Genomic DNA, 22,670 nt, shown 5'->3' with positions numbered 1-22,670 from the left:
GATTCAGCAGATATGTGATCTCTATCGACCACTCTAGTTCAGGAGAAGATCCCATTACTGCTTCTTTCTCTGTGTATTCCTTTGTCTCACCCTCTGCCTCTCCCCTTCCCTCTCTCTATATCTGGATATCTTTTCTCCTTGTATTATGTTCCTAGCAATCCATCACAGCGTAAATATATTGATCCGTACTGGAGGTATGAGAATAAATGCCTGATGGTAAATGTTTTGGATGCTAAAAGATCTACAAAAAAACAAGGTTAAATGACTCATCTCAAAACAGACCAAACATTACAAGCCTCACAGAGGTGGTGTTGCTGAGGGCGTTGCTCTGGATCGTATTACAGAATATTTCACAGGTCTGCATCTTATTGCTCTCATTGACAGCTTGTTTTAAAACTTGATATGTCACTGGAAGATAATTTAAAACAATTTAACAGAAGAATAATAAATACATAAGTTATTTTGTCTTTTGCCAAACTGCTTATCTCAGTAAGGCAGTAAGGTACGGATATTTTTCCTACTCACTTACATTTAATAGACTCAACAATTAACCATTTGAACAAGAACAAATTATCGATAATCGTTATGGCTTCAATTGCAAGTGTAAATGCCACAGAGTTCAGTGTTTAACCATCTTGAATCAGATTGTGATGATAGTTGTTTGGTAAGTGTCTACAAGACTATGTTTTTGAGTTAAAGGTCCCATGTCATGCTTTTCTGGTTATTACCCGTCCCCTTGTGTGTTATGAAGGTTTTTCTGCATGTAAACGGTGTGCAGAGTCACAAACCCTCAAAGTACACCCTGTAGCGAGTAAAACTCCAACACAGAAAAGACCTGTCTATGCTGCCCCAGAACGCCTGGTTGGGGATTTCTCTTTTTCCATTGTTTACTTCTTGGGTATAGTGACGTATTTCGGGTATAGTGACGTTACGTCCGCGGAGCCGTTACGTTTGGACCAATCCGCGGACTTCCTCACACACACACACTCAGTGGGACGTTCCGAGGCTCGCTGCTGCGAGGAGCTGGACACTGTGAGCTGGCTCACTGGTGTGGGGTCGGCGAGACAGCGGGTGGGTGTGTGTGTGTGCCCAGGCTGAGTTTCACGGTGTCTCGCTGTCTTGCAGACGGCCACTGGGCTCATAGGGAGGGGGGGGGCAGGAGCTCCAACAAGCCGTTTAGGACAGAGAGTGAATACACATACTATACAGAGATGCTGTATGAGAAACCAATGTGAGTTTGGAAAATTGCACATTATAAATGTATTCTAGTAGACCTCAACAATGGAATTATGATCAGTAGAAATGGCCATGACATGGGACCTTTAACATTGATTGTCTTTGGACATATTATAAGGCCAGTTTTCAGGGGCTATACACTAAGCACTACCCACCATAAAGCTACACACAACGTCTTCCTCTGCAAATAAACAACACATATGATGAACCTCCAATAAGTGATTCGGAAGATCAGTTTCGGCTCGGTTGCTGACTTTGTTTTTGTGCGGGTTGTATTTCAGCTAGACGTTACTGAGCCTCCTCAAACAGTGTTTCTTAGTCAGCAACGTTTCAAAATGCAGTGATTCTACATTTATTCAGTCGGTTCTGGGCATTGCAATCCCTTGAGCATACTGTTGTTTTATTTATCATTGCCAGCGGTTGCTATTCTGGCATTCTCACAGCAGGACCCTCGTGCTTTCTGCTCTGCTGCATTCATCTCGTGCTGTGAGCTAATGTCACTAGATAAATAACTTCCAACTGTACCTACCTTGAGATCAGATCATTATCTAGAAAATGTATTCCGAAACAAATTGCAAGTTTGACATCGGGTGGGGAAAGTCTTTGAGTCCATCTCCTGTAAATGTCATTACACATATACGAGTTTGTGTCACATCTATGTGCAACAGAAATAATCTTTTGACGGATAACAGAAGACAGATTACCGTCTCGCTGTGAGCTAATGCTCTCGGCTTCTACTCGCTCACACGGCAGACGCCCAAAGGTGTTCTGAATCCACAAGTAGTCATTTAAATACCACTTGAAGGACTCTTACCAGGTATCCATCTCTTAGAGCTAATAGAGAGGACAAATTAGGGACAGAGGGACGTTTCCTGAGGATAATATGAAAATAGCATATACAAATGTTTTTCTCTCTAGGGATGCAGTGTATTCACAATTGGGGACATACCTACATCTCCCCTGATACTGCTACGTGTGTGCACCTTAGTGTTATCCTTTGCATATGTTTGCCCAGTAACAGTGCTAATGGTATACAGTCACTTTAGCTAATACAGTGTGTGTTTCTGTGTGGTTTCCCCAGAGAATTCAACTGGACATCGATCAGTCCCTTCCTAATCAATAGCGACCTAAATACGGATCAGTTCCCAGCATCCAAGAACATCCTGGCTAACACACTTATATTTCCCTCAACCAAGCTGATTGCTATCACCTTAGTGAAAGAAGAGTCATATGTGGAAATCACTACAGGGAATATTATTGATGGAAATTGGACACTTTGCCTTTAGTCGTATTTGTTTGTTTATTCTGCAGATTTATAAACATATCACTTTATCTCAATTAATCTATACCTCAATGTACTACCTAATTTAGTAACTGTATTGGTATTTAACTTTCCTTCACTTACAACTTACCCAACTTTATATCTGCTGAAAACATAAACATCTTATGATTCTCAACCAAGTTCTGAAGGTTATTTTTCTATGATTTCAAAGTGGGTTTAATAAAGTTTACGCCCATGAATTGGAGACACTATTAACCTTGGGAACTTTAAGCTGCACTGAATAATATCAATAGGCTATGTTATTCAGATTTGATTGAGCTATGACCTAGAGAATGAACAGAATTCTTGACTCAAATTCACCTCACTAAATATCTTTGAAAACCTTGAAATGCATGTCAACAACAAACTGCCAGGTTTAAGTACGGCACAACATCAGTCAATTCAAAGTATTCCTTTGCTGGCTGTTACAGACTTTTCAATAGTCTTTGTTTGGTTGTTAATACAGTTTTTGTTTACTCTTCACGGTCCTCTGTTGCTTCACTAATAGCATTTTTCACCATTTGCCAATAGCTTTTTTATTAGATTCACAAGCCACATATCTAAAAGGGAGGGTGAACACAAACAACAAGCTCCTTACAAATATGTGTTTTGGCAGCTGGATTTCAAATACCATGAATTCTCTCAATAAAGACTTTTCTCAAAAACGTTGATTAAAACTCATTTCTCGCCTGAAAGCTTCTACTTCTGAGACATGATTATAAAATGCTTTGGCAGTAGCGAAAAAACAAGGGATACAACTTTTGATTTTAGGAAAGTTGAAATACAAGGAACATAGTAGAGTCATTCCTCCCCCACAGACCGTCTTCTGTGGTTGTGTCTCCTGGACTTTAATCCTCCTTACAAACAGGATCGGTTCTCAACACGGTTCCCATTATAGAGCTAAGAGAAAGAATCAGATAGAAGCAAGGGAGGTCAGGATATTGAGATGGAAAGGAAGGAGGGAGATTTGTTCGGCTCACATCTACAGTGTATTGAGCGTTAAGTAGTGAGTCCAAGCTGCGGGTGCCTTAAACCCGCCTAGGGAAATGGATTGATTTGGCCCCTTCAATACAAAACTCTACCCTGTAAGCTGTTATTGGAAGCTGATGAGTTCTCACAGAAAACTAAAGTCTCTGAAAATCACCTTCGATGACAAAAAGTACAATGGACTCAACGTGACTGCATTGATTTTTTCTGGTAATGGGGTTTCTGCAAATGCCACACAATTAAGCATACTATTTCCACAAAGGTAGAAAGTAGATTCAGGGTATTATTTTCGGATGACAGCCTTTTGTTGATAACTAAGACTCTCAATTGGAATGCTGCTGTTTTACAGTTCCTTTGCTGCATCTTTTTCTGATTGTTGAAAGTGCAGTCCAATGAATTTGAAGTTTGACTGAGACATTGGACACGCAGTTTTGAAATGATAGAGCACTTTTCAAAAAGGATTACATTTCTTACATTTTTAAACCACACAGTATTGTTCTCTAAATCATCTCATCTGCACTGACATCAATTAAGTAACCTTGCTAAGATGGTTCGATGTGTCATTTTGATCAAAGTGCACGCTCTGAACGTGCAAAACCACATTGCATCATATCACACAAGGTTGTAAAATACAACTTTAAAATGTCAACATTACTTAGCTAGCTAATGTAAGCTAGCTGTACTATACTATACCATTTCTAAAGTAAACATCAAGGAAAAAAGATTATTGTTATAATTTCAGGTATGATTTGTTGCAACAACATTAGCATAGCTAGCTAACGTCAGCTAACGTTAAAAAGCTAAAAAACATCATAGGGTTAGTACGAGGTATTTGCTGCTTTCATACCTCACGTTCATTAATATGCTACAGTTATATCCAACTATTGAGGCTGTTTAGTTTGCCTTGGTGGTATTGATGGAGGCTGTGTGGCTTATTCAGACTGAGTGCATGCTATTTTGTCTTGATGAACGTCTCTAGTGAACTCCATTTCATATTTTTCTCTACGCTTGGGGCTGGAGATTGTTGGACAGGGAAAAGCTAGAGCTAGACTCTACTCGCTTATGTACACATTGAGCAGCCACAGAACAACATTACCACTCATTAAGACTGGTGTTTATGTCCATCTGATGAATTTAAGTCCAATATTTATTCTCTTTTCCCTCTAATTTGGGTCTCTCCTAACTCCTGAGGGAAATGTGTTTCTTAAGCTGCTGTATGCTCTACTTTATTCACAAGTGTGACTCTTAACTTTGTCTACATTCTGTAATATTAGTGCAGATTTAACAAAGTGCCATGATTTACGTCTCAACTTGTTTAAATGATAAGGAACATTTAATTAAGTCAATATAAACTCTAAAACAACTGTCATGTTCCAATATGTTTGTCCAGGATTAGTGACGGGTCATCAGACTTCCTGTCGATCCTAGCAGAACACGTTTATCGTAAAGCATTAGACTGTTACTCAACCCCACTCACATTAACATTCAGACATCCAAACCCTGTCCTGCTCGATTGGGATGAGGTAATCCAGTTCTGACCGTATCGCCCATCTCTGATGACGGAGAGGAAATTGAATTGTCTTTCCATCTCACTAGCGCTCCTCTCCGTCTCTGTCTATCATTGATGTTTCTCGTCTTTCACCTTCAAATCTCTCCTTTTGTGCCTGTGAGCCACAAAAGCATCCTTTAATAAAACATCTGTGTAGTGTTAGGATTTTTTTCTTTGTGTTTACATATTGTTAGCTGCCGTAATCTCCTTTTAAAAAATGTAACATCGCAGGAAATATATTACATTTTAGACTACATCGATGGCTGAGTGCACACTGAGAACACATTGTTTTCACACTGTAATTATGTAGTAATAATGTAGTAAAACACCAGTTCTAACCTCAAACTTCTTTGGATAGAGACACAGAAAGAGGAAAAGCAGAATATACTGATTTAGTGTAAGATTACATCCAGTGTAATTAGATTTGTGTGTGCATCATCTGGCTTGTGTTTACTGTCTCCATGGGACTGTTGAGGATCAGGCAGCAGGCGGTGGCGTCCAGAGTCTTCAACAAACTCTCATCCTTCCACATACTGTACATCATGTCTTTTTATGTCTCTGGTACAGTGTTACCAGAAGCCCAGATCATGCTCGAGCTTCAAAGGAATGAAATGATAGATTTTTTTCTCATTTTCAGTCCAGTCGTAAATACTCAGTATGAGATGTTGATGAAAGTGAAACTCAATATGTATTAGGTTTTTTAGCCTGTATGTTATCATCATAAAAGCAGTGGAAATCTTTCCAACACTTACTGCACATAAATGTAGGATGCTTTTTAATAGGGCTTAGATTTCATTCTGCCATACATGTCTGCCATACATTGTTGGTAATGTGAGTACTGAGTCTGTTTTAGACTTTTTCATATTAAAGGGGACCTATCATGCAAAATGTACTTTATTAAATATGTGTCGGGGAACTCACGCAACGTCAGAAAATAAAACTATTTCTCTTTTCCTCCGTACCCACATCTTTTAAAAACGGGGGTACAACGAGCGGATACAGATTTTCTGCCGATATGACATAATTTCGGTTGGTTGACCCACAGAGAGTTGCTATCAGAAACAATGCCTGCCGTGTTTTGGACGTAATATGGTATTTGTTGTTTCAGAGCTAACCTGTACTGGAGAGCACATGTATTTAAAAAGCAGGAAATCAAAAAAGGAACTCCCCTTGTGATAAACCCGCAAAAGAGAAAAATAATTTGAGCTCCATACTGTTTCAGAAATAATCCTTGATGTGGTTTAGAACAGGATGGCGTTTTATCACAGCAGAATTTAACTTTATCTCCGGTAGAATTCTGATCAGGCATTAGCTCGGCCTCCTTTTTTTTGTTTTCAAGCCAAGGACCCAAAATCCGCGTTTCTCTAACAGGGCTGGAATAGAGGGATATGAGGGATGTCTAAAATGCATGATCTGTTTGTATTTTGAGAAAAACACATCATAGACATGTTTTTATATATTTTTATATATCTGAGACTCATAATATATGCCTAAAAATAGCATGATAGGTGCACTTTAAGATATGTCTCAAATTGAGATTGATCTTTCCTTCCAAGTAGGTCAACTTAGAAAGACTTTTCCAGCTTTTAGTTATCATTGGTCAGTGAACAGTTATTTGTTAGCCAGCCTGTTTCCAGTCCCATATTCTCCCATCTGCCTTTGCTCATGGCCTTAGAACAAACATCATATCTTTGTCATCCTGCGCTCCAAAACAAGCGCAGTGTTTATGCCGAGGAAGGAACGAGGACAGTGCCACAACAGCCGGTCTGTCTGTAGGTACTTTCAAACAAGCTGCATTGTTTGCTGTTGCCTCTGAAAAGAACACCAATAAGCACACACACATCATGAAAGTGCATTAACCAGAGCTGACAACAGCAGTGTGTTGAACTGAGTTTGAACTCATACACACGAAAAAGCACATTTTACACTTTAACACCCGCTAGTTAAACAATAAATCAGCATCAAAGTGGTTTGCATAGAGAACATTTGGCCAGTCTGTGATAAAACAGCCTCCAGCAGCTCTTATAAACAAGCTCAGCCTGTGTGTGTGTTTGTGTGTTTGGGTCCATGCATTGTTGAGAGCTTTTTTTCCCAATTGGCATTTTTCCCTCTGATAGAAGAAATAGTCAAATTTAGCTCCAACCCCGGGCAGAAGGACCAGAGCAGGCTTCCACTGCTCTCTGTGATAAGACACCATTTGACTCCTGCAGGGCTGCTGCTCTGCAAACACTAGATACTCCTGCTTATGCTCTCATGAGTTTACATTCATGAAAACAACCAGGATTTGGTAAAAGCTAAGAGAAACTGATTTCCCTGGCTACATTTCTACTGGAGAAAACTAAGTTCTGGTAGATACCAGAATACCATGTGTCTTACCCGGTGTGCTTGATTAATCACAGGATGTAAACTTGAACATTTATTTGAGATCTGTGATTAACTTCACATTGACTGAGAAGCCAGAGACACTGCAGTGTTGGGCTTGCGCTTAATTCATGTTCACATCTTGTAACAACCAATTTGAAAATGAGATGAGCAGCAGAAGATATGAACTGTTCATTAAATGTCTCTGACGCATTAAACGCCTACAAACGATATGAATCAGTCAGTTTAACTGCCAGATCTTGACTGCTGAAATGACTTTGAGTCCACCAGCTAATTTAGATTCACCCGAGAAGTCTCACTACTGCAGTTACTGTTGTTCAACGACAAGCTACTTAGAAGTTTAAATGTTAATAGAGTGGTGCAGGAATGAGTCCTAGTGGCGGAAATGAGTTAGAATTTAACAATTCTGGTCATCAGTTTTTCAAATGGCATTTTGGTTACAGTGGATGCCTGAAAAAAGGTATATTGTTAATACAAGCAAACAGGATTTCTATGCTTTATCGCATACAATATGTTAGTAAATACCCAATGTGAATATCTGAAGCTATGTGTGCTAACTCGTGACTAAATGAGACTCACTAAACGTCATCAGACCGAAACATGAATCCACATTTAACTTAGTGAAGGTGACATGAATTCATGTGACTGTGGACTATTTAGTTTATAGCAATATGTTAGCAATTGCATTAACTCTTCAACTATTTTAAAAATGGTGTTTATATGTGAACATTATACTGATGAACAAGACTTGTAAAGTATCATACGTGTGTTCGCCAAAGTGATTCTTTTCAGTAATATTCCAGGATCCAACGGAAATATCCTCTGAGCTGTTTGTCGAGGTAACCCTTGCGATGCTAACTTCCGGGTCGGCCTACAAAACAACGTCTGACTCTATTCCTCTATTCCTCACTTATTAGTGAAAATGATAAGACTGTGAGTTCACTTTTATTATGTTGCACTTTTAGTATTTTATTAACCTGAAACCAGATCCTAAACTGAAGAGCTAGCCAAATCCTACTGTCCTTCACTTGAGCTGTTTGTAAGTTCTTATGGCTAGCAGTTGGTTCAGGACCTGGAGAGCGCTGGATGATTGTTCAGTACGAGGACACTGGAATCAAGTGAGGTAACGTTGAGGTGGAAGGGAAGAATTGGCATTAGTCCCTGTCCTCACAGTTTGTCCTCTGCTTGTCTCTCTCCCCTCTTTTTTTCTGTCTCCCTCCCTCTATCTCCCTCTGCCTTTTTCTCTCTCATCTCCCCGCTCTCCCCATCACTGTGTAAAGCTTGTTCTGGCTTACTCAGCGATTTCTTATCAACCCCCCTCCGATTGGGGAAAAGCTTTATGCAACGCTGTGTCCTTTTCATCCCCTCCCTCTCTCTCTCCTTCCTCACGACTCTCCTCTTCCTATCATTTTCCTCTTCCCACTCCTTAAGCTTTGATCTGGTCTGAGCTTCATCACAGAGGGGGGTGCCTCCATCTTAATGTTTCTAAAAAGGGAAGCACAGCCTTCTTAACATGGATTTCACAGTAGAGTGAGAGGGTACATCAGTGATCAAATGCATTTCTTTTTTGGGTTCATGGTAAAAGAATAGAAAATCAAACCGGCCTCAACCCGGTTTATGTTTTGCATTTTTAATCGTTAAAAATGGACTGAGGTTGTATATGGCTTTGACTAATTGAAACAAGTGGCTGCTTTGCTCTTTTGCAAATCTATCGGTTGGCGGTACTGAAAATGTCATTTGGATTTGTCTTGGCAGTTTTGGCAATGCCTTGAGAGGAAATATCAAATTGGACACAACTAAGAATAATGTCCTAAATAACTGCGATGAATGAAACGGTTCATTTTGAAATCTGAAAATGAGTGTTAGGAAAAGCATTATCAAACACAAATAATGTATTGCTGATAAAACTCTGCAGATGAATAGAAGCCTTTACCTGCCCTTGACAGTAGGGACATCTAAAGCTTGTAGAGCTGGGTGTGAACCGACTCACCCTGAAGTACACTTCTACATCACTTCATTTACATCAATGATTTCAAACTCCTTTGTAAGTTGCCTTATAGTTTGCTAAAAAGTTCAGCAAAGAGGAAATGCAAATGCTAATGTGACCTAATGCTTTCATGGGTTTAGGATAGATTTCTACACATGAAAGAGGTGAGGTATGGAGTCGTCTAGAAGAAATGTATCTCCCTTGACACATTTGCTTCTTACACAAGCATTAAAAAAACCTTCCTCTTGTTCTCCTTTACATATCCGGCCTCATTAAGCAGAGCAGCGCTGCCTGCCTGGATGATAAAGAAGTTTCTTGCTCAGAGGAAGCAGTGTGGAACTGCAAAGTGATTTCCAAGTCTTGTGATTATGTAAGGTCGAAGCTCTTTCTTTTGTGAGTCTGAGATGACGTTAATTTAGCTTTCTCTTAAATATTTCAACCTGTCTTGGAAGGACTTGACTAACGCACGATCCCATCAGAGCCCTGTCGGCCTGTAGCAAACAATGTCTTGTTAAATGTATTCAGGCTATGCTTTCTCCTGCTGTTCTGTCTGAGGAGGCCGACGCACTCAAACACACCGTCAGCACAATGCAAAGACAGCCGCGCGCAAACTGTCAGCATAATGCGGAAACACACACACTCAGCTGTCATCTCCATGCGTGATTTTCATTTTCAGACAGGATTGTTGCTTGGTTCTTGTCGCTGTCAAACTATTCTTCACTTTCCCGTCTTCTCAACGGACTGACGAAGCATCAGATAGTATTGTGTTTATATAATTGTAACCTTTTGCTAGCACTGCCAGTGGTACAGTGATGACTTATTTTTTAGGCCCGAAAGTAAGCATCACAAGGGCTCGCTCGACAAGAAGTCAATGGGATTTTATGACGTTTTGGGGGAATATTGCAAAATAAGCTTTGTGGTAAACAGACGTTTATGATATTCAACTGTTTGTTCAACATGATGATATCTAATAAACACAGCTTGTATAACGGTTGGAAAAAAACACTATTATGACTGTTTTGACTCTGAGATAATTGATTGGGAAACTCTAAATTGAAAACACATTTCTGGGTTTTAGTACTAATTCCGGCACCAAACCATTATGACCCCACACCTTATTGTCCCCCCATTGTTTGCTCGTCCTCGGTGTATCTGATGACGCATGCTCTGAGAGGAGCTATGAGTCGGGCTGTTGTCCAGACAGACGGCCAGCTGGCTGCAGGACAGTCACTGACAGCAGACCCGCTCATCAGGCTGATGACTGAAGTCACACCAACAGGAGCTCTTTATCTCTGCGCCTTTATTACTCACAACAGCCTGGGTGCGCATATCATTTCCTGTTTGTGTTTTTTGATTTGCATGTGCGACTTGGCCATGACTGTATGACAGACGTGTTGGTGGATGTGAGTTAGTGTGCTCATCTGTGCTTTGGGCCTAGGTCAATAGTTTCTAATCAAGCAAGCAACCTGTAAATAAAAGGAGGGTTCCATAAACACACGTCTACAACTCCCTGTGGACGAAGAGTTGGACAGCAAAATGAAGGGCCACTTGTTAAAGCTGCATCCATATTCATGAAGCTCTGCAGGAGAAACGACCTGCCTGTATTCAAATATAATATATACTGGAAGGCCACCAGGTCATAACTTTATCACACGGACCTCAGCTACACAATGAATAACATATTTGTATTCATTTATGCAATGTCATTTTATAAAGTATAATACAAATCTTTATTTATGAATGCACATTCTTTCCAAAATATGAAATGTAGGTCTGAGCATTTGATGAAAAACCATTTGCAGTTAATCTGCAGGTGAATAGTTATATCTATGAAATGTAAGAAAGAGAAACATTTCAAATGGCAATATACAGGTTATAAAGTTGGCCACTGTCTCTGTTAGTCTGTTTCATAATTGTAAGTGTTTTGACAGTTTAATTTAAATGAATAGGTTAGCTCCGTATTATAGCATACAGCAGATCTGCAATAATGTTGTAAGGAATCACATTGTTAAAATAAGCAAATAAAACGTACATTTTTGGTAACTGCCACAGTTGGCCAGTTGCAGTGTTTTGTATTTGCAGCGTTTCATTAATGCAGCGCTTTTTAGTAAACGAGTCGGTGTTGATGTTTCGTCATTTGCCTGTGTGTGTGTTGGCACATTTGTGTTTTAATGTATGCATCATTTTTGAAGTGCAGCGTGTTTCTTTTGATCAAAGTGTTGTGGGTCGTCGTAGCACGTTTTCATGGGTATGCTTCCGTAACACTAGGCCTTAAAAGTTCACCAAAACGATTGTTTTGTTCCACCATCAGTTGAAAAGCTGAACCTCAAGACAACAGAGAGTATCAAACCCTGAACATTTAAAGTCTGGATTGAGGAAAAGTATGACATTTTTCCTACAAAAACATAACTCAATTATAATGATTGAATGATTACCCAAAAAGTTGGTTATATTTCTGTCATTCGACCAATCCAATCAACTCTTTGCAGAAACACTTAGCAGACATGCACATAAAATACATGATAGATATGTTTTATACAAGAGAAAGTGAGCAAATGTACAAAAGATCCTAGACCCATGGCGCAGTTAGCAGTTTTCTTGTAATATATCCGATTATATAATTGCTTTAAGCTGGAAGTATTGGATAATGGTCTTCCTTGGCAACTGGAAGGCTTTTACTGTGAAGCAGCTGCAGGCAGGATTTAGTTAGTCTCCAAATGCTAACCATGAGCTTCATAAAAGTGGGTCTTACTGGGTATTATTTTGGGCACATATTGTGTCAGCAGACCCTAACAATAGGATTTAATTATGCGTTGGTACTTAGGAATTCTACCTTTAAATATTACTTAAATTACCTGTCATATTGCTTTAAAGTATTAAACATTATATGTCATATTTTATTCATATTGTGGAGTGGTAGTACTTACAGTACATGCTTGTATGTGTGTGTGTGTGTGTGGTCAGACATATTATGTTCTATCTTCAGCCTCTTCCAGTCAGTTTGCTTGTTTCCATACCATCATGCTGGACTGAGCGTCGCTCTGGAATGTGAAACGATAACATGCCGATGTAAAAGTGTCCAGTGTTAACTCTAGAATGACCGCATGTGTTTGTTTGAAATATTTGTGTGTGTGCATACCCTCGTCACCTTTGACCACTTAAAACCATTTGACTTTACGGTCTTTCAGCATGTGCCACGATAAATCACTCTGTATTATGTGATGTCTTTATGAGCCCGACAGGTCTGCGTGCAGGCGTGTGGAAACGTTAGGCTACTTTCATTATGTCGTGCCTCAAAAGGACTTATTATTTGATGATTGAATTCAATATAAATGCAATAAATCTAGTTTTAATATGAAAACTCATCAGTATTTAATATGAAAGTTTCCCTTGCAGCAGAACGTTTTTAAAGTTTCGAGAGTTATGGATTTATTAAAGTTACCATAAGCCTACCATATATATATATTTTTAGTGTGTCAACTTGGTGGCATTATGGAAAGACTTAATTTTTTCTCCAGACTGTGGCAGTTAATGATAGCGATATACTTTATTAATCATTAATGACGCATATTAACAATAATGTGAGATGAAGAGACATGTTTATTTTATCTGATTTCACCAGTGATAAAATGTAACAAAGTACTCGACTATTATACTGAAGTACTATTTTGACATACTTGTACTTTACTTGAGTATTTCCTGTTTTATGCTACATGTTACTCTACTTCACTACATGTTGGAGGCAAATATTGTACTTTTTGCTCGACTACATGTATTACTTGCATAACACAATACATAATACTACATATTAAATGACATGCTGATATGATCAAATTCTGTACCACATAAAAGAAAATTACGAAATATGGCTCCACATTGACAAACTAGAAGATTACAATGCTCTTACATTTATTTTAGTGATACATTTTTTGTATTATTTTCAATAATATTGTGTTAAGATTCATTTAGTACTTTTACTTTTGAAACTTGAAATACAATTTGCTGATAAAATATGTTTAATTCTACTTAATATACATTTATAATCCAGGACTTTTTCTTATAAAGAGTATTTTAAGACCATTGTATTTTTACTTACTGTAAGTAAAGGATCTGAGAACTTCCTTCACCTCTGGATTTTACAGCACACGGTTCCATCTCTCTTGTCTCTTGTTAAGACATGCAGAAGGTCAGGTGACTGGGTCTTTGGTTCAAACAGCCCGGCACTGTCAGCTGAAAACAATCCTGACACTTTTTGTGTCCTATGTTTGAACAGCTGGGGGTCAAACTGTTGGTTTCTTCTCTTTTTATGCACCTCAGAAAAGATGTAGAGAAATAAGAGCAAGAAAATGCTGCTCGTGGCATTTCTTCATCATTGACCGGTACCACCGAGGCCACCGCTTCAATTAGCCTCCAATTCAGCAGAGACATAAAACAGAGCCGGAACAGGCTTTTGGTTGATTAGTTGTGTATAAAGCAGAGAAATAAACAGCCTTGATCTCTCCCTCTCTCTCCTGTGGTTTCTCAGCATCTTGTGTTTTGCAGTATCTTTTTCTGTTGATTATGAAACAGGTCAAAGGATCTAGTGCTTCCTTTTTTCAATGCAGATATTCTCCCTGTATATATACCAAGTGATAACAGTGGAAATGTGGACTTTCGTAAAATACAAAAAAATAATACTTCACATAAATTGCTACTCCAAAATGTTAAGAACAAAAGCTACATGTCACCTCATGGTTTAAGAACATATTTACATTCAAGAGAGCTTGTTCTTTTTTTTGTGAAGTTTTTTTCAGAGCAATGATCACAAGTCAAACATGTGCTTTAATATTTGTTAGATGGTAATGTTGGTCAGCCTATCCTCCACGTTGGTCCAGACCAAAACATCACAAAAAAGTCCCCCTCACGAAGAATTGCCATTCCTTTGACTACCGACTTCTTATCTAGCGACATCATCATGACCAAATAACTGCAAAATTAAGATATTTTTATTTTGGCCTTGTAATTTGGTTTCCATACGGCCCGTCCACACGGCGGCGTGCGTTGAAGCTTCAACGCTTCTGCCCATTCACTTTGAATGGGGTGACGTCACACTTTGCCGAACTGCATTGTGGTTCTGTCGCTTCGCTTTGCTCGCGTTGCTCGCGTTGCTCGCTTCAAAAGTTGAGCAATGTTCAACGTTTGAAGCTTCGACGGAAGCGTCAGCCAATCAAATCATATGCCAGTACAAGCTCAAGCCAATCAAACCGCGTGCTTGTGTGTCCGGGGCGGGAGATTCATGTGATTGGTTGTTGGTCGAGTTTCAGACACGCCCACCGGCAAGCTTCAACGCAACGCCGTGTGGACGCTGCGTTACTAATTAGACAATGTAAGCAGTTTTACAAGCTTCCCTAATATAATGAACTCGGTAAACATTGTACCCACTTAGCATCTACTTGTTGTTATTGTGAGTAGGTTAGCATATTGATGTTGACATTTAGCTCAAGGAACCACTGAGCTTTAGGCGCCGTTTACACGAGGAGAAAACTGCTTGTATCTGCATAGTTTCGCGTGCGTATAGCCCTATTATTTACACGAGGCCGATAGAAACTGACCCCACAAACGATAACGGGTCCCAAGGTGGATAGATTTGCAAACGAAACGCTCTGGGGGGTCAACCGAGTCCGTGTAATCACCTCGATACGAATATTTCCTGAAAAAATAGCGATAGCCCCACCTCTCCTGCTCACTGCTGTAGCAACTATCAAAAATAGCTGTGTTAATTAAACGCACAAGGGGTTCTTGAATGAAATAATATTATAAAAGGCAAACCAGAATTGTTAACGCCCAATATACTCCTTAAACAAAATAAACAGAGTCAGATTTCATGCATTGATCCATTATATTGACAAAGGAGCGATCTCACCCGGTGTTTGTAGAGAATATCTCTCTTTCTGAGCGGGTCCTCTCCACGGAGACGTCGGTCGATGCAATATCCACAGATTCGGTTTCTTTCAGTTAACTTCCCCGTTGCATTTATCCATATGCTGAGGAAATTACTATATCCCGCTGAATACCAGCAATCGCCACACACACTTCCTCCTGTCAGTAGCTACTGCTAGTGCTACTGCTACTGACCATGCTACAGATATTAGTGCAAAAATATACAGCTCCTCTACCACAACCATCAGCAACAAGTGGACATGGAGAATTACATGAACTACATGTTGCTAAATACACCGCGGGGCATGAACAGAAGGGTAGCCATGGCAACATTGCGGCGGGGCTGCTGGGCTGCTCTTCTTCGCTGCTTTTGGTGTATTTTGGCGGAAGTTACAGCGCTACTTACAGTCCCGGCATATGTACTACAGCGTTTCCAGCGGCCTCGTTTGAACAGACACGTTAAATGAAACGAATGCATGTGAACGGAAGACTTTTTTGAATACGCATACTGTGCATAAACGCAAACGTTCCCGTGTGAGCGGGGCCTTAGTGACGACTGTAACTGTTGCTTCTCTGCAATTGTGAATGTGCCACTATATTGCCATTTAAAAAAAAGAAAAAAAAATCTGACTTTCCTTGAAGAGGAACTCACAGTGAATTGTAAATAAACTTACTCTCAAAGGATTACTCCTACACAAGTTTTATTTCTCACACTTACTGTAAGTTGTTGCCAACATCTCCATAAAAAGACCAAACAACATTTCTGCTACCAAGTATTGTATGTACCAAAGCATGATATATTTTCTCCCTCTGTTAAAGAAAAGCTACATTGTTGTCCATAACCTATTAAAAACACATCAATACTCCACACTGGTGAACTTTGTGACATGTTCACTCCTTAACATGTACACACAGCAGTTTATTTTAAGTCAATACAATACACACTGTCCTGCTGCCCCAAATACTCACTAGGGCAACACATGTGGACTCATCCACCGCTGGAATAAGTCCCCTACAAATGCATTATTTTCCCTGTTCAGGTAGCATTTCTTCAAAACTACATTGGCTTTTTTCTTGTACTTGTTTCACTGTGGGACTGTGAGCACCAGGCAGAGTAGCATGTATGCTAGTGCTAATGAGGATACTATAAAAGACAGAAAATAAAATATGTATGGCAAATATGTGGAAGGTATTTCAGAGCCGACAAAGTAGCTACATAGTCGGGCCTCTGTGTGTTTGTAGAACCAGCCGGTGAAGCGCCAGTCAGCCGACCCGGTCATTCAGTAAGCCGGTGTCAGTCAGTCTCATTGTGGCTGTGTGAACATTCTTCTCTTTGGCCCCCTTTGGCCTTTGCTCTCATTAACACAGAGGCTCTGACCAGGAGCCGGGGGCCCGACAGAGAGGGGAGGGACCTCACAGTGGTTCACCAACATTACTCAGGGTCCGGTTTCTGCTCACAGAGAGAGAGAGCAGATTCTGAACATACTGATCTGGGCATAAAAGCACACTTCATGCTTTGCAATCCCAGCTGTAACTGTTTGACAAGGGCTAGTCGTTCTTTGAAGAAAGGAAGGAAGGCAAGGCCAGCGCTACAATTAAGAAACTCTGTCACTGACTGACTGATGAGTTGATTGTTGGAGTTTCCCCATTAGCTGTTTGTTGTGACATTCTTTCCACAGGTAACGCTTTAGAGTCTGCCAACTATCTAATCCAAATCCACGATACATACGCAGCTGATGTTTCTGCACAGTGCTGGTATTTGCAAATGTTGACTTGCATATATTGTGGGAGTAGTATCTCTGCTAGTAGATTCAACGTTTTTAAATGGTAGTAAATATGTAAGTTTCAGTTTGCCTTTGAATCGCTGCAGCTCCTCAAGACACAAGTAAAGTCTTCACTGTACCTTGCAACCATGGACCTGAAGGTGAAGCAGAACAAAAGTGATCTTGCTATATTCCAACACTCAAAACTATGGGCCTGTTAATAGAATTGTCATGGGATGCAACCTAATCCTGTACTGTTTTCTACGGTAAAGTAACTCAAACCATTGACTGCCGTTGTGCATTGGCATTTGACTCAGATCAGACACAAGATAAGTATGAACTCTTACTGCAAGATGAACTTTTAAGATCCAGGAATTCACATTATAGACACCACTGCCCTGTATATCCTGTATTAATTTGCCCACAATGTAGCATATTGATCATTCAGGCTCCAGCCATGTACTAGGTTTCCATCTACACTTTTTCTTAGCTATTCAATCCAACCATCCCTTATCAAATCTCTCCTCTCTGTGAGTCATCAGAACATCGGTCTCTGTGGAGCGTAGGAGGACACCAGCCACTCTGCTTCTCTTCCTTTCTCTAACATCAAATCTCTGCCTCCATTTCCCTTTGTATCCCTTTTGATGTCCTCATACTCCTCACTGTCTATCTGTCTGTTTACTGCAGAGGAGGCTCACATATTCAAAATATTGTTTAGTCAACATGGCTGTTATGCATTTACCTTTCATACTGCTTTACTTTACATACTTTTGATGGAACATTAATGGCATTTAACAGCTACGATTGTTTTTTTACTGGAATTGTTCTGCAACTCACCTTACTTTACCTATAGACAATATCATTGAACATGATCATTTCATTTCAGTACAGTGTTTCCCCTAGGTTTACTGCCTTGGGGGGGTGCTGCCTGAGCGCGGGGGGGGTCATTGGGATATATATTTTTTAAATCCTCCGGAGCAGAGAGAGGAGCTGTGGATTATTGTTATTGATTAATGCATCAGTGTTTCTTAGGGTCAAAAACACTACACTCACAACTTAAAATAAAAGCGTTTAATTTATTTAATAAAAGAGCACATGTTCAATGTGAAAAGTAATAGTAGATATAGATTAGTTGCAATTTTGTGCTATATATATATATATATATATATATATATATATATATATATATATATATATATATATATATATATGAAAAATAATAATAATAAAAAAAATAATAATAATATATATATATATATATATATTTTTTTTTTAAACACCTTGAATTTCAGGGGGGGCGTGGGGCTCCGTTGGCGGGGCTCCGTTGGCGGTGTGCAGCGCCCCTCCAAGACAATGGTAGGGGAAACACTGCAGTATATATTGTCCACAAATAGTAATACATGTTCATCATAGTTTCCTGGAAACAAAGGGAACCAAATGGCTTCTTATGTCAAACCCAGTGGCGGCCGGTCCATAGGGGCGCTATGGGCGCCGCCCCGCCCTCTTCCCACATTAAAAAATAAATAAATTAAAAAAAAATATATATATATATATATATATTTAAAAAATATATCTTTTATTTTTATTTTTATTTTTAATAAACAAGGTAAATATTATATAATTGGTATCAGTAAAATGTATAATCTACAATAAAATCTCGTTTAAAATTGTGTTACGATGTCTAAAGTTACTGATAAGTCACGTTTCCTGCCTGGCCTTGCCCGTGTATCATTACTCCCTCTCGTCTGGGCGCTATGCACAGCGCCCAGACGAGAGTGCAGCAAGTGCAGCAGAAGCCAACTGTTGCTATCTTTAAACTATGCCGCCGAAACATAATTTCTGCCAATCAGTGTCGTCAAATCTGATGGTCACAGGGCGCCTACGTGAGCGCCCGGTGCAGTCTGTGAGTTGTTTGGACTCGTATCCAAGGAGACAAAACAGGAAGCTGTCATACACTCTGGAAGCTACCATTAGCAGCTAATGAAAACTCTGTTTTTGACATAAAAATGGAATTATGGATCATCAATCATTTTTTCAAAGTGACAGACACATTGGATTAACCTTCAGCTGCGTTTTTGATCAGAATTGTTATTCTGCAAAAGGTGAGCATATCTCCATGTTTTGCTACCTACTGTGAAGCTACGTTGTGTGATGTCTGTATTTGCTTCCCCTGTCGCGAGTTCTGATCGCTCAGTGATGATACTTATATTTCTAGAATCTGTGGAATCTCAGCTTGTTAGCACAGTTTATGTTGTAGAAACTATGTCCAGGACAAGGTGTTTGGAAGTTTTGGAAGATTCATAGCTAACCACACTGAAGTTATGGAGATATTGATCAGTCTTCTCATATTTTTAACATCACCAGAAGTCATAAGTCTAAAAAAAAATGCCCCCTAGTATTGTTTGATCACCATTTCCACAGCCCCACCTAAAATATTTTCCACCAGCCGCCACTGGTCAAACCTAATCCAACATTTGAAAACTGTCACATATACTCTATGTGGCGAAAGGACTATAGATCGTATGCCCCAAAGGAGCTCCATATAGAAATTGTTTTCCTAGCTTGGTACGAAAGAACTTTACTGTCCTGCACAAAGCCCTGACCTCAACCCCTAAACCTTAGGGAAGAAACACCGACTGTGAGCCAGACCTCATGACCCAACTGCTCTTATGGCTGAATGAGAGCAAATCCCCATAGCTAGGTTCTTTAAATCAGGTGGAAAGACTGAAACCAGAGGCTGTTGGAGCACAAAACTAATGCCTAACGATCCCATTTCGTCACATTTGATAAGATGAAGCCAGTGAATGTCAAATTAGAAGAGACCTGCCTGCGTTTTAATTCAGGGTGTTGAATAAATAATCATCCAAAGCCTCTGATCAGTGCGCTCATGATTTATTCACCCTCGCACAATAATAAAACATGAACCACAGTTTTCTAAGCGAGTGTGTGTGTATGGTGAGAACACACCCTCTTGTTTTGATTAGAGCGAGGGAAGCTGTGTTGGCGGACACAGTGCAGAAGAGAGAGGGAGGGGGAGGCGGAGCCCATGTCGTCCCTCCATTCATTGCGAGCAAAGTCTGTCTCCTGCTCACGCCTCCGCACAAGGAGACAGGGAGAGAGAGAGGGAGTGATGAAAGAATGGGGGAGGAGTCACAGCATGTGAGCATACTGACACATCAGAAGAGAGCAAAGAAGGCAACAACAGAAGAGAGCGCAATATTGGAAGGAAGAGGATCTGCTCCGAGGCCACATCTGCACTCCTCTCAGAGGGAGGACAACAGTATCTCCACTTGTCCTTCCTCCCTCTTTCCTCCTCTTCCATTACAACTCTCAGCTGTGCTGGATCTCCTCCTTCCTGCAGCCTTTTGGAACAACACTAAAGACCGAGAGATGCAGGAGAGGACTGCGGAGATGAAGAGATGACTAGTGTGTGTGACAGGCTTGCATGCAGTTGGGTATGTGGGAGTCCCTGAGCTCCTCCTGGCTTTAACCAGATGGAATCTAGCCCGGCCGGTTGGCATGGAGATGGATGCGAGGTGCCTCCTCAATCAGTGGACCTTTGCTAGCAAACAAACAACCTCTTGTTTTGTATTCTCTCAGTCGCCAGGCGAGTCCAGTGTGGGCCGCGTGTTATGGTTTATCTCTTTTTTTCTTTCTTGTCCCATAGAGAAAAAGTGATTTTAGAGATGACAACCTTTTTATCAAAACTCGCTCATGAATACCACACCAACGACTGTTGAAAGGAACCCCTCAAAGCAGGCTCCTTGCATGTTTTCTTTTGCTGTGATTTCCGGACCCCGTTCGGGACAGCTCACTAAGCCAGAGGGCTGCAAGCTGGTGCCTTCCCCATTTATGTTTTGCCTCCCCTCAGTCCTCTTTTCCCTCCCTCCATCCATCCCCTGAGGCCCCATTGTCATCATTAATTTCTATTGCGGGTCTCCCATGAATAATGGAGTTAGTGGAGTCTCCTCTGGACTAGTGCCTTAAGGGTGAGGACAGGAGAACGGAGGGTAAGAAAACAGAGAAGAAGAGCCGAGCGCTGTAGTGTACTCTCTCTACCTCTGTATTAGCGAGAGAGGCGGAGGGGTGTGTCCAGTGCTGAACGGATGAATGGAAGAGCAGCCGACGGAGGCTGAGCTCAGAAACAACACGTGCTTTGACGGCGAAAGAGCGGAGCGGGCGGATCCCCAGTTGTTTGTATCCAGACTGCACCTTCCTCCACAACTAACTGGAATAAACAAGAGATAAAGGAAGTCAAAATAGAACAATGATGCTCTGATCCGAAGCCAAAACAAAGAAGATGATCTTATTTTAATGCATTTAGTTCTCCTCTCTACGGTGTCTTCTTGTTTGTCTTATGAACATATGATGAAGGGATTCATGAATGGCCAAATGGAATATCACTGAAGCCTTGGGTTTTACAATTTTGATCCACTTTAAATACAAACTCACCCGTTTGAGACCACTTCTCTTTTGAACTGTGCACAGGAATATTCTTCAAAGAACCAAACCAGGTCCGCTTAGCTGGATACTCATTTAGAGAAAAACAAGGCTTGTAGAGCTTTTGACAGACCTGGCATATGAACTACTAATGAGTACTTTCTCTTAAGTAGTGGATATCTTGCTTGGAAACTCAATCTGTTTTTAGAGAGCCTTTTGCTGAAAGTGAATGGACAAAGAAGGAGGAGGCTGTAATGTAATTGACTTGATGTGGACAGACTTCTTGCAAAGTGCCTGAACTTTGTAGCTTTGGAAAACCAAAAAGGAAAAGATTCTTAACTCGTGGAATCATGGATGACTCGAGTATTTTGAGGCGTAGGGGACTTCAGGTAAGATCCAGTTTGTTACCTAAGAGTGAACAGGATTCCTCTTGTTCACAGTGGTAAAAGACAAATAGATAATATGCAATTGATCTGGTATTTGGTTAAGGAAAGGATGTCGGTTAAACAAATGTGGCTATGTTTCTCACTATGATTTCTGTTCACCAGTTGATATTTATTGGTACAGATGAATTGGTCAAATACACATATGCATAGTCATTCATTCACTCTCTTCACACACTGACACATGCACACCCAGTTTCTCTCTGGTGGTTATTGGTAAATTATGCCACTGCCCAGAGAGCAATAACAAGTCTTTATGTATCAAAATACCTTGAAAGAATTCTACATTTAAGAAATAAATGTAGGCGGTCATACCAAAATATAGGCATCTTTTAGCTCATTTGACTATTATAGATAAATACGTTGTTACCACCATTGAGTCATTGCATGGTTGCCAATTGGAGTGGTATGTAAATCTTCTCAAACTGGATACATGCTGCAGGATTGTTGGGGCTGATTTGTCTCTGAATTACTCCCTTTAACAAAGAAATAATCTAGTCTCTGACTTCATTCAGAACTGATGCTTGTTTCAGCTCAAATATGAACATTTACTGCTTGTGAACAAAATATTTGTGACTTTTGGACTAATGTAAGGACAAAACAATTGATCTAAAGAGGTCCGCTTGGGCTTTGTACTGATTTG

The 22,670-nt window shown here is 40.2% G+C and overlaps 1 protein-coding gene across 5 annotated transcripts in view; it reads left to right on the top strand.

Annotated features, from left to right (window-relative positions):
* The window catches only part of mast2 (microtubule associated serine/threonine kinase 2), a 203,219-nt gene that overhangs the window by 83,572 nt on the left and 96,977 nt on the right, over positions 1-22,670 (top strand). Inside the window, exon 1 of one of the 5 annotated variants that reach the window (XM_034147308.1) lies at positions 20,642-21,973. The exons of the other annotated variants lie outside the window; for them this stretch is intronic. Coding sequence (XP_034003199.1) covers positions 21,935-21,973 — 39 coding nt within the window. The 5' untranslated portion in view covers positions 20,642-21,934. Of the gene's footprint in view, positions 1-20,641; positions 21,974-22,670 lie in introns of those variants that run through there. 5 annotated transcript variants of the gene reach the window in all.

The sequence above is a fragment of the Trematomus bernacchii genome, unplaced genomic scaffold (genome assembly GCF_902827165.1).
Source record: "Trematomus bernacchii unplaced genomic scaffold, fTreBer1.1, whole genome shotgun sequence".
NCBI classification, from domain to species: Eukaryota; Metazoa; Chordata; class Actinopteri; order Perciformes; family Nototheniidae; genus Trematomus; species Trematomus bernacchii.
Note: the sequence above shows the minus strand (reverse complement) of the source record. Positions and strands in the feature narration are given on the sequence as shown.